The following is a 13,036-nucleotide window of genomic DNA, read 5'->3' on the forward strand; positions in this document are numbered from 1 at the left end:
CAAGATATTAATATAACTATTTTTTTTCTTTCTCCAAATTTTTATTTAAATTCTAGTTAACTTATAGTGTAATATTAGATTCAGGTATACAACTTAGTGATTCATAACTTACATATAACTTTAATACTTTGCTTTTAATATCTGTTTTAGGAATAATTGTATGTTATTCATTTATGCTCCAATTTAATAATTTAGTTCATTCTCTTAATTTTCTGCAATATTTGTAGAAAGCAGGATGACTTAGATACCCTTACTTTGCCCAGAAAGTCACAGCCCATCTTGTAGTAGTGTGATAATTTTCCACACGGACTGCCATGTTTGTTTGTTTACCACAAGAGGGAATGTGAGGCTGTTGCCAATATCTCAGGAACCTTTCCTCCTGTGTCCCCAGTCTTGTTGAAGAGAAGCGTTAGAGAATCAAGACATAAGTTCCTTCTCAAACTCTCCTTAAGACCTAATACAGAATAGCTAATATGACATTAATAATCCATCATATTTTAATTAATAATTTCCTAACACCTTTTCTTTTGTTAAAAATATCCTTGGCACATCTATAAAACCACTCTATTTAATTTAAGAAAATATTAACTTTCTACTATAACCAAAGAAAATTTAACAGAACATTTCTTTAGAACATGAAACTTATCAGAAATAAAATAAAAAAGAAATTTATATATATATAAAACATTTTTTGGTGAAAATTTATATTTGACATTTTATCCAGCATGTTTCTATCAACTAATTTATTGTAAAAGTGTTCTCATGTTGGAATATCAATTTAGAAATCTTTAAAAAATTTTATCAGGCGGTAACAGAGGATAATTTAAATTTCTCTACCACAGAGTCAAATGCATTTAATATTAATCTCAAATTTCAGCAGTTCTTAAAATTGTAATTCATGGTGAAAAGAGATCAAATGAAAATATGCTGAATGGGGGAAGGGCCAACATGTTGGAGAAGTAAGAGGATCCAAAGTTCTCTCGTCTCACAAGCAAAGCAGAGTTGAAGCTAATGGACTTTGAAATCTGAGAGTATGGGAGGAAGAGATTGTATCTTCCAGGGACACACTGGGACAACGTGACAAGGCATAGAGCTACTTCAACAAACAAGTCAACCCACACCAACTGGATGGGTCAAAATATCACAACGAGTAGGGAGATGAAGTAACCAAAGTCACAACAACAGAGCTCAAGTAACAATCTCCACAAAACACATCTTGCAAGGCCAGGCCCTGGACAGTGTATGACCCCTTTTAATATAAAAATTCTCGCAGGTGCAGGATACATAACAAGCTTTTAAAACCCATTAGGGACAGAAAATGAGTCAAAATGATGAAACAGAAGAATTCTCCTCACAAGAAATTCCAAGAAAAAATGACAGCTAAAGAACTGATCAAAACAGATTTAAACAATAAAAATGAACAAGAATATAGAGTAATAGTCGTAAGATTAATTACTGGGCTTGAAAAAAGCATAGAACAGCAGAGAATCTATTGCTGCAAAGATCAAGGAACTAAAAAATGCTCATAATGAATTTAAAAAATGCTGTCAATGAGGTGCAAGATAAACTAAAGGTGGGACAGCCAGAATTGAAGAGGTAGAGGTGAGAATAGGTGAAATAGAAGATAAAATTATGAAAAAAAGATGAAACTGAGAAAACGACAGATTAAAAAAAAATCTGGATCACAAGCAGAGAATTAGAGAACTAAGTGACTCAATGAAACAGAACAATATATGTATCATAGGCATTCCAGAAGAAGAAGAAAGAGACAAAGGGGCTAAAGGTGTGATTGAACATATGATAGCTGAGAACTTCCCTAACCTGGGAAAAGAAACAGACATTCAAATCCAGAAGGCACAGAGAACTCCCTTGCGACATAACTTGAATTGATCTTCAGCATGACAAAGCATAGTGAAACTGGCAAAATACAGAGATAAAGAGAGAATTCTGAAAGCAGCTGGGGATAAATCAGTCTTTACCTACAAGGGTAGACACATAAAGGTAGTAGAGGACCTATCTACTGAAACTTAGCTGGCCAGAAAGGAATGGCAGGAAATTTTCAATGTGTAGATTAGGAAAATTCTGCAGCCAAGAATCCTTTATTCAAAAAGCCTGTCATCCAGAATACAAGGAGAGCAAAAAGCTTCCCCGCCAAAACAAACAAAACAAACAAACAAACAAACAAACAAACAAAAAATCCTGAAGGAATTCATCACCACTAAACCAGCCCTATAGGAGATCCTAAGGGGGACTCTGTGAGTGAATATTGCAAAGACCACAACACACCAGAAACATCACTGCAAGCATGAAACCGACAGATAACACAATGACTCTAAACTCATATCATTCAATAATAACACTGAATGTAAATGGAATAAGTACTCCAATCAAAAGACATAAGGTATCAGAATGGATTAAAAAAACATGACTCATGTATTTTCTGTCTACAAGAGACACATTTTAGACCTGAAGACACCTTCAGATTGAAAGTGAGGGGATCGAGAACCATCTATCATGCTACTGGAAGTCAAAAGAAAGCTGGAGTAGCATACTTATATCAGACAAACTAGTTTGAAAGGCTGTAACAAGGGATGAATAAGGGCATTATATCACAATTAGAGGGTCTATCTATCAAGAAGACTGAACAATTATAAATGTTTATTCACCGATTTCTGAAGCACCCAAATATCTAAAACAATTAATCACAAACATAAGCAATCTTATTGGTAACAATGTAGTAATTGCAGGGGACTTTAATACTCCACTTACAACAATGGACACACCATCCAGACAGAAAAACAATAAATAAACAATGACCCTTAATGATACACTGGACCATATTGACTTGAGAGATATATTTAGAACTCTGCATCCCAAAGCAACAGAATATACATTCTTCTTGAGTGCACATACAGCATTCTCCAAGATAGATCACATACTGGGTTACAAAACAGCCCTCAAAAAATATAAAAGAATTGAGATTGTACCATGCACACTTTCAATCACAATGCTATGAAACTTGGAATCAACCACAAAAAAAGTTTGAAAAACATCCAAATGCATGGAGGATAAAGAATATCCGATGGTTCCGGAAGATGGCGGCGTAGGAGGACGCGGGGCTCACAGCGCGTCCTGCCGATCACTTAGATTCCACCTACACCTACCTAAAGAACCCAGAAAACCGCCAGAGGATTAGCAGAAGGGAGTCTCCGGAGTCAAGCGCAGAATAGAGGCCCACGGAAGAGGCACAGGGGAAGGGCCCTGCAGGCCCCCACCACTCCAGGGACTCTCCAAAATGACCAAACGGAAGAATTCCCCTCAGAAGAATCTCCAGGAAATAACAACAGCGAATGAACTGATCAAAAAGGATTTAAATAATATAACAGAAAGTGAATTTAGAATAATAGTCATAAAATTAATCGCTGGGCTTGAAAACAGTATACAGGACAGCAGAGAATCTCTTGCCACAAAGATCGAGGGACTAAGGAAGAGTCACGAGGAGTTGAAAAACGCTTTAAACGAATTGCAAAACAAAATGGAATCCACGATGGCTCGGCTTGAAGAGGCAGAGGAGAGAATAGGTGAACTAGAAGATAAAGTTATGGAGAAAGAGGAAGCTGAAAGAAAGAGAGATAAAAAAATCCAGGAGTATGAGGGGAAAATTAGAGAACTAAGTGATACACTAAAAAAAAATAATATACGCATAATTGGTATCCCAGAGGAGGAAGAGAGAGGGAAGGGTGCTGAAGGGGTACTTGAACAAATTATAGCTGAGAACTTCCCTGAACTGGGGAAGGAAAAAGGCATTGAAATCCAAGAGGCACAGAGAACTCCCTTCAGACGTAACTTGAATCGATCTTCTGCACGACATATCATAGTGAAACTGGCAAAATACAAGGATAAAGAGAAAATTCTGAAAGCAGCAAGGGATAAACGTGCCCTCACATATAAAGGGAGACCTATAAGACTCGTGACTAATCTCTCCTTTGAAACTTGGCAGGCCAGAAAGGCTTGGCACGATATCTACAGTGTGCTAAACAGAAAAAATATGCAGCCAAGAATCCTTTATCCAGCAAGTCTGTCATTTAGAATAGAAGGAGAGATAAAGGTCTTCCCAAACAAACAAAAACTGAAGGAATTTGTCACCACGAAACCAGCCCTACAAGAGATCCTAAGGGGGATCCTGTGAGACAAAGTACCAGAGACATCACTACAAGCATAAAACATACAGACATCACAATGACTCTAAACCCATATCTTTCTATAATAACACTGAATGTAAATGGATTAAATGCGCCAACTAAAAGACATAGGGTATCAGAATGGATAAAAAAACAAGACCCATCTATTTGCTGTCTACAAGAGACTCATTTTAGATCTGAGGACACCTTTAGATTGAGAGTGAGGGGATGGAGAACTATTTATCATGCTCCTGGAAGCCAAAAGAAAGCTGGAGTAGCCATACTTATATCAGACAAACTAGACTTTAAATTAAAGGCTGTAACAAGAGATGAAGAAGGGCATTATATAATAATCACAGGGTCTATCCACCAGGAAGAGCTAACTATTATAAATGTCTATGCGCCAAATACCCGAGCCCCCAGATATATAAAACAATTACTCATAAACATAAGCAACCTTATTGATAAGAATGTGGTCATTGCAGGGGACTTTAACACCCCACTTACAGAAATGGATAGATCATCTAGACACACAGTCAATAAAGAAACAAGGGCCCTGAATGATACATTGGATCAGATGGACTTGACAGATCTATTTAGAACTCTGCATCCCAAAGCAACAGAATATACTTTCTTCTCGAGTGCACATGGAACATTCTCCAAGATATTTCATATACTGGGTCACAAAACAGCCCTGCATAAGTTTACAAGAATTGAAATTATACCATGCATACTTTCAGACCACAATGCTATGAAGCTTGAAATCAACCACAGGAAAAAGTCTGGAAAACCTCCAAAAGCATGGAGGTTAAAGAACACCCTACTAACGAATGAGTGGGTCAACCAGGCAATTAGAGAAGAAATTAAAACATATATGGAAACAAACGAAAATGAAAATACAACAATCCAAACGCTTTGGGACGCAGCGAAGGCAGTCCTGAGAGGAAAATACATTGCAATCCAGGCCTATCTCAAGAAACAAGAAAAATCCCAAATACAAAATCCAACAGCACACCTAAAGGAAATAGAAGCAGAACAGCAAAGGCAGCCTAAACCCAGCAGAAGAAGAGAAATCATAAAGATCAGAGCAGAAATAAACAATATAGAATCTAAAAAAACTGTAGAGCAGATCAACGAAACCAAGAGTTGGTTTTTTGAAAAAATAAACAAAATTGACAAACCTCTAGCCAGGCTTCTCAAAAAGAAAAGGGAGATGACCCAAATAGATAAAATCATGAATGAAAATGGAATGATTACAACCAATCCCTCAGAGATACAAACAATTATCAGGGAATACTATGAAAAATTATATGCCAGCAAATTGGACAACCTGGAAGAAATGGACAAATTTCTAAACACCCACACTCTTCCAAAACTCAATCAGGAGGAAATAGAAAGCTTGAACAGACCCATAACCAGCGAAGAAATTGAATCGGTTATCAAAAATCTCCCAACAAATAAGAGTCCAGGACCAGATGGCTTCCCAGGGGAGTTCTACCAGACATTTAAAGCAGAGATAATACCTATCCTTCTCAAGCTATTCCAAGAAATAGAAAGGGAAGGAAAACTTCCAGACTCATTCTATGAAGCCAGTATTACTTTGATTCCTAAACCAGACAGAGACCCAGTAAAAAAAGAGAACTACAGGCCAATATCCCTGATGAATATGGATGCAAAAATTCTTAATAAGATACTAGCAAATCAAATTCAACAGCATATAAAAAGAATTATTCACCATGATCAAGTGGGATTCATTCCTGGGATGCAGGGCTGGTTCAACATTCGCAAATCGATCAACGTGATACATCACATTAACAAAAAAAAAGAGAAGAACCATATGATCCTGTCAATCGATGCAGAAAAGGCCTTTGACAAAATCCAGCACCCTTTCTTAATAAAAACCCTTGAGAAAGTCAGGATAGAAGGAACATACTTAAAGATCATAAAGGCCATTTATGAAAAGCCCACAGCTAACATCATCCTCAACGGGGAAAAACTGAGAGCTTTTTCCCTGAGATCAGGAACACGACAGGGATGCCCACTGTCACCGCTGTTGTTTAATATAGTGCTGGAAGTTCTAGCATCAGCAATCAGACAACAAAAGGAAATCAAAGGCATCAAAATTGGCAAAGAGGAAGTCAAGCTTTCGCTTTTTGCAGATGACATGATATTATACATGGAAAATCCGATAGACTCCACCAAAAGTCTGCTAGAACTGATACATGAATTCAGCAAAGTTGCAGGATACAAAATCAATGTGCAGAAATCAGTTGCATTCTTATACACTAACAATGAAGCAACAGAAAGACAAATGAAGAAACTGATCCCATTCACAATTGCACCAAGAAGCATAAAATACCTAGGAATAAATCTAACCAAAGATGTAAAAGATCTGTATGCTGAAAACTATAGAAAGCTTATGCAGGTAATTGAAGAAGATATAAAGAAATGGAAAGACATTCCCTGCTCATGGATTGGAAGAATAAATATTGTCAAAATGTCAATACTACCCAAAGCTATCTACACATTCAATGCAATCCCAATCAAAATGGCACCAGCATTCTTCTCGAAACTAGAACAAGCAATCCTAAAATTCATATGGAACCACAAAAGGCCCCGAATAGCCAAAGTAATTTTGAAGAAGAAGACCAAAGCAGGAGGCATCACAATCCCAGACTTTAGCCTCTACTACAAAGCTGTCATCATCAAGTCAGCATGGTATTGGCATAAAAACAGACACATAGACCAATGGAATAGAATAGAAACCCCAGAACTAGACCCACAAACGTATGGCCAACTCATCTTTGACAAAGCAGGAAAGAACATCCAATGGAAAAAAGACAGTCTCTTTAACAAATGGTGCTGGGAGAACTGGACAACAACATGCAGAAGGTTGAAACTAGACCACTTTCTCACACCATTCACAAAAATAAACTCAAAATGGATAAAGGACCTGAATGTGAGACAGGAAACCATCAAAACCTTAGAGGAGAAAGCAGGAAAAGACCTCTCTGACCTCAGCCGTAGCAATCTCTTACTCGGCACATCCCCAAAGGCAAGGGAATTAAAAGCAAAAGTGAATTCCTGGGACCTTATGAAGATAAAAAGCTTCTGCACAGCAAAGGAAACAACCAACAAAACTAAAAGGCAACCAACGGAATGGGAAAAGATATTTGCAAATGACACATCGGACAAAGGGCTAGTATCCAAAATCTATAAAGAGCTCATCAAACTCCACACCCGAAAAACAAATAACCCAGTGAAGAGATGGGCAGAAAACATGAATAGACACTTCTCTAAAGAAGACATCCGGATGGCCAACAGGCACATGAAAAGATGTTCAACGTCGCTCCTTATCAGGGAAATACAAATCAAAACCACACTCAGATACCACCTCACGCCAGTCAGAGTGGCCAAAATGAAGAAATCAGGAGACTATAGATGCTGGAGAGGATGTGGAGAAACAGGAACCCTCTTGCACTGTTGGTGGGAATGCAAATTGGTGCAGCCGCTCTGGAAAGCAGTGTGGAGGTTCCTCAGAAAATTAAAAATAGACCTACCCTATGACCCAGCAATAGCACTGCTAGGAATTTATCCAAGGGATACAGGAGTACTGATGCATAGGGGCACCTGTACCCCAATGTTTATAGCGGCACTCTCAACAATAGCCAAATTATGGAAAGAGCCTAAATGTCCATCAACTGATGAATGGATAAAGAAATTGTGGTTTATATACACAATGGAATACTACATGGCAATGAGAAAAAATGAAATATGGCCTTTTGTAGCAACATGGATGGAACTGGAGAGTGTGATGCTAAGTGAAATAAGCCATACAGAGAAAGACAGATACCATATGGTTTTACTCTTATGTGGATCCTGAGAAACATAACAGAAACCCATGGGGGAGGGGAAGGAAAAAAAAAAAAAAAAAGAGGTTAGAGTGGGAGAGAGCCAAAGCATTAGAGACTGTTAAAAACTGAGAACAAACTGAGGGTTGATGGGGGGTGGGAGGGAGGGCAGGGTGGGTGATGGGTATTGAGGAGGGCACCTTTTGGGATGAGCACTGGGTGTTGTATGGAAACCAATTTGACAGTAAATTTCATATATTAAAAAAAATAAATAAATAAATAAATAAATAAATAAATAAAAATAAAATACAAAAAAAAAAAAAAAAAAAAAAAGAATATCCAACTAAAGAATGAATGGGTCGACCAGGAATTAAAGAAGAAGAATATATATATATATATATATATATATATATATATATATATATATATGAAAATGAAAACACGACAGTCCAAACCCTTTGGGATGAAGCAAATGTAGTCCTATGAGGAAAATACACAGCAATCCAGACCTATCTCAAAAAACAAGAAAACTCCCAAATATAAAATCTAATAGCACACCTAAGGAACTAGAAGCAGAACAACCAAGAAACCCCAAATCCAGCAGAAGAAAAGAAATAATAAATATCAGAGCAGAAATAAACTATATAGAATCCAAACAAAAAAAAAAAAAAAGAAAAGGAAAGGAACGGAAAGGAAAGGAAACAAACAGTAGAACAGATCAATGAAACTAAGAGTTGGTTTTTTGAAAAAAATAAACAAAATTGATAAACCCCTAGCCAGACTTCTCAAAAAGAAAAGAGGACCCAAATAGATAAAATCACAAAAAAAAAAATGGAATTATCACAACCAATCCCACAGAAATACAAGTAATTATCAGAAAATACTATGAAAAATTATATGCCAACAAACAGGACAACCTGGAAGAAATGGACAAATTCCTAGACACCCATACATTATCAAAACTCAAACGGAAAGAAATAGAAATTTTGAACAGACCCATAACCAGAGAGGAAGTGGAATCAGTTCCCGAAGAGCCAAAGTAATATTGAAGAAGAAAACCAAAGTGGAAGGCATCACAATCCCAGACTTTAGCCTCTACTACAAAGCTGTAATCATCAAGAGAGTGCGGTATTGGCACAAAAACAGACACATAGACCAATGGAATAGAATTGAGAACCCAGAATTGGACCCACAAATGTATGGTCATGTAATCTATGACAAAGCAGGAAAGAATATCCAATGGAAAAAAAAGACAGTCTCTTTAGCAAATGGTGCAGGTAGAACTGGACAGCAACAGGCAGAAGGATGAAACTAGACCACCTTCTTACACCATACCCAAAAATAAACTCAAAATGGATGAGAGACCTAAATGTGAGACAAGAAACCATCAAAACCCTAGAGGGAAAGCAGGCAACAACTTCTTTGACCTTAGCTGGAGCAATATCTTACTCATCACATATCCAAACGCAAGGGAATTAAAAGCAAAAATGAATTATTGGGACCTTATGAAGATAAAAAGCTTCTGCTGCAAAGGAAACAATCAACAAAACTAAAAGGCAACCAACAGAATGGGAGAAGATATTTGCAAATGAAATATGGGAATAAGGGCTACCATCTAAAATCTATAAAGAATTTACCAACCTCACCACCCAGAATACAAATAATCCATTGAAGAAATGGGCAGAAGACATGAATAGACACTTTTCCAAAGAAGACATCCAGATGGCCAACAGACACATGAAAAGATGCTCAACATCACTCCTCATCAGGGAAATACAAATCAAAGCCACACTCAGATACCACGTCACACCAGTCAGAATGGCTAAAATGTACAAGTCAGGAAACTACAGATGCTGGCAAGGATGTGGAGAAACAGGAGCCCTCTTGCCCTGTTGGTGGGAATGCAAACTGGTGCAGCCATTCTGGAAAACAGTGTGGAGGTTCCTCAAAAAATTAAAAATAGTGCTACCCTATGACACAGCAATAGCGCTATTAGCAATTTACCCAAAGGATATAGGAGTGCTGATGCATAGGAGCACATGTACCCCAACGTTTATAGCAGTGCTTTCAACAATAGCCACATTATGGAAAGAGCCTAAATGTCCATCAACTGATGAATAAAGAAGATGTGCCTTATATACTCAATGGAATACTACTTGGCAATTAGAAAGAATGAAATCATGCCATTTGCAGCAATGTGGATGGAACTGAAAGGTATTATGCTGAGTGAAATAAGTCAGAGAAAGACAGATATCATGTTTTCACTCATATGTGGATTGAGAAACTGAACAGAAGATCATGGGGGAAGGAAAGGGGAAATAATAGAAACAGAGACGGAGGGTGGCAAACCACAAGAGACTATTAAATACAGAGAACAAACTAAGGGTTGATGGGGTGTGGGGGAGAGGGAAATGGGCGATGTGTATTGAGCAGGGCACTCGTTGGAATGAGCACTGGGTGTGGTAGGTAAGCCAACTTGATAATAAATCATATTCATAAAAATGTGCTGAATCTAAAAGCATATATTACATATTATTTTAAAGTCCAATTAGTTGTACTAAATACAACCTGCTATCCCAGCAGTTATATAGCATTTTCTTGCATAATCACAAATTATTTAGGAAATTAATATATACACACTTTACTTCTTATAGTGTCTGTATCACAACCTAAAATTATTCTTAAAGTCATTTCACAAAATCTTTTGTATGTTTATATTTCACTAAGAAGATTGATTTTCTATAAAGGCATTATTTTTCACAGTTGTCACTTGTCATAATGTTATATTGTTTTTTCTACTGATATTACATAAGGAAGGAAGGAATTGTCAGGCAGTTTTATGGAAAGAAAAACATATCTAGAAGCAAATTTGCTGGTCCTTATCTTCTATAGTTATGTAGAGACATAGTACATCAAATAAACAAAGATTATTTCCGAACAATAAGCATAGCTTCATGTTGAAATGTTACATAATTTAAAATATATAAAAATACTTATTTTCTTATGGTTCTTTTTCACTTTAATTACATTGCCAAGATTATCAGTTGTGTCTACAATATATGGGGAAATAAAATCTGATAGTGTAAAAGAAAAAAAAGTAAAAATCTACTAGGTTAAGTTATATTGGACAAGATTAGCATACAGAACACAGTTTTCTCTTTTTCAAACAGTTAGTGGACACAAAAATGAAGACATAATCAAATATTTTATGAACTATACTTAAGCTATACTTTATTATCACTTCTTATTTCATTTTAATATCCTCAAATAGCTGAAGTGTTCCATTTCGAACTCTACGATCTCACTGATATAAGGACCATTTCATTACTTGCTTTATGTCAAATATTTTCATGATTATAAACTATCTATGAAACAAATACAACTTCAAATAAATTTCAAATGCCAAAGGAAGCTGTTCTGTACTCTCATATAAAGATAATGTATTTATTTAGTGTAAATACAGCAACTATGTACTATAGAACAGATAAGAATGTACTGAGCACTTAGAGCTTTTATTTTGTCAAAATTGGCCTACCTCACAAAGTCAGAGTTGCTAGTCATGTAACTCATTATACTTGCATAGAGAATCACAAGTATGTGAACCTCCAAGCCACAGAAGATATTTACAAAAAGTTAGTAATTATAATAAATACCTCTTAGCCCTAAAACAGAAATCTTAACAGAATTGGAATGGAATCAGAAAAGTAAACTCACCACCCTAAAACATATTTCCCTTTAATTATCAAAACTTATGAATTATTACTCTTTTCCTTTATAGACTTAGAGGTAGGGGGTTCTTGTAAACGTTCATTGGCTGCATACAAATTCAGAGATAATTATAGCACTTTTATTTAAACACTAAATAAGAGTTGAAGAGTTAACCTATTCTGTGGCTTTCAATTATGCAATTGAAAATTCCTACCTCACTGTAGAATCTTCTGTATTATCAGCAGCAGTCATCTCCAAATCTTTAAGTGTTTCTCAGGCTTCTTTAAACAAATTCCCTTCTGGAAGTGCCATAGGAGTAGCTTCATTTGCTCGAAAATGTTCTATCAGGTTTTGTGAGGCCAATTCTGAAAGGCTCTTTGATGGTCAGGGGCTAGTCCTGGCACTGATGTTAGTATGTTGGGATGGAAAGGATCGTTCCTTTTTTCCAGTCTATTTCTGTCCTGAGAGTGGTTGTTCAATGTGCCCTGAACCGGGGTCCCTCTAAGCTCATATCCTTCCTGCTGAAGGCAGTTTCCAGTGTTGGAGGATCCTTGAGAAGGATGACTAAACCACCTCCAGCCTTAGGATCTGTTTCACATCAAATTCTTTTTTGCCAAACACTGACATTGTTGCTGGAGGAAAGACAAAAGCCTTCTCTCACAGAAAGGAAATGGAGCCTTTGTTATCTCCTGTTTCCCTGCCTCTTCTGTAGAACTAACAAAAGCACAAGTGCTGAGAGCAGTCTTTCTTGCTTCCCTCCCTTCCCCCATTGCCTGTGGTGGTGTCCTGTGAATACTTCTAGCTTTCTAACTGAAGCAGAAAACTTCAGCTAACAGTAGGTGGGAAGTCACACTGACAGGATGATGAGATCAGATCTTAAAGTAGTAAAACAGCTTAGCACAGGAAAGCAGCTACCCCAACACACTGCAGCTGCTGGATTTGCATGCTCACAGCCCTCCCACCTCGATTTGCAAATCTAACCCAGCTTCTTCTTCCTTACCTGAATTATATTAGCTGTGGCTTAAACCTAGGCAAGTGAGCAAAAGCAGTATTTAAACTCACTTCCTTATATATTCCCTCTACTCACCCCTGCCAGATTCATTCCCCATTAGTGCACTTCTGAAAGCGCACTATTTTGTCCTACAAGAATTTGTACCAAGGGATTTATTATGATCTTTTTTTTAGGTACTCATGGAAATTTTAATGGTACCTCATTAAGGAAGAACATCTTGTCATCAGTCCTCTCATGCAGGTTTGTAGTTACTTTTACATAATATCTAAAAATATGAATGTTTT

General features: G+C 36.9%; 1 protein-coding gene across 1 annotated transcript in view; it reads right to left on the reverse strand.

The window, feature by feature from the left end:
- KLHL4 (kelch like family member 4) overlaps nucleotides 1–12,367 on the reverse strand; it is a 206,172-nt gene extending 193,805 nt beyond the window's left edge. The window contains 3 exon segments of the mRNA XM_019433710.2: nucleotides 11,955–12,102; nucleotides 12,105–12,319; nucleotides 12,321–12,367. Coding sequence (XP_019289255.2) covers nucleotides 11,955–12,102; nucleotides 12,105–12,319; nucleotides 12,321–12,367 — 410 coding nt within the window.
- Nucleotides 12,368–13,036: the final 669 nt, after the last annotated feature.

The sequence above is a fragment of the Panthera pardus genome, unplaced genomic scaffold (assembly GCF_024362965.1).
Source record: "Panthera pardus isolate Hobbes unplaced genomic scaffold, ASM2436296v1 HiC_scaffold_27, whole genome shotgun sequence".
Classification (NCBI taxonomy): Eukaryota; Metazoa; Chordata; class Mammalia; order Carnivora; family Felidae; genus Panthera; species Panthera pardus.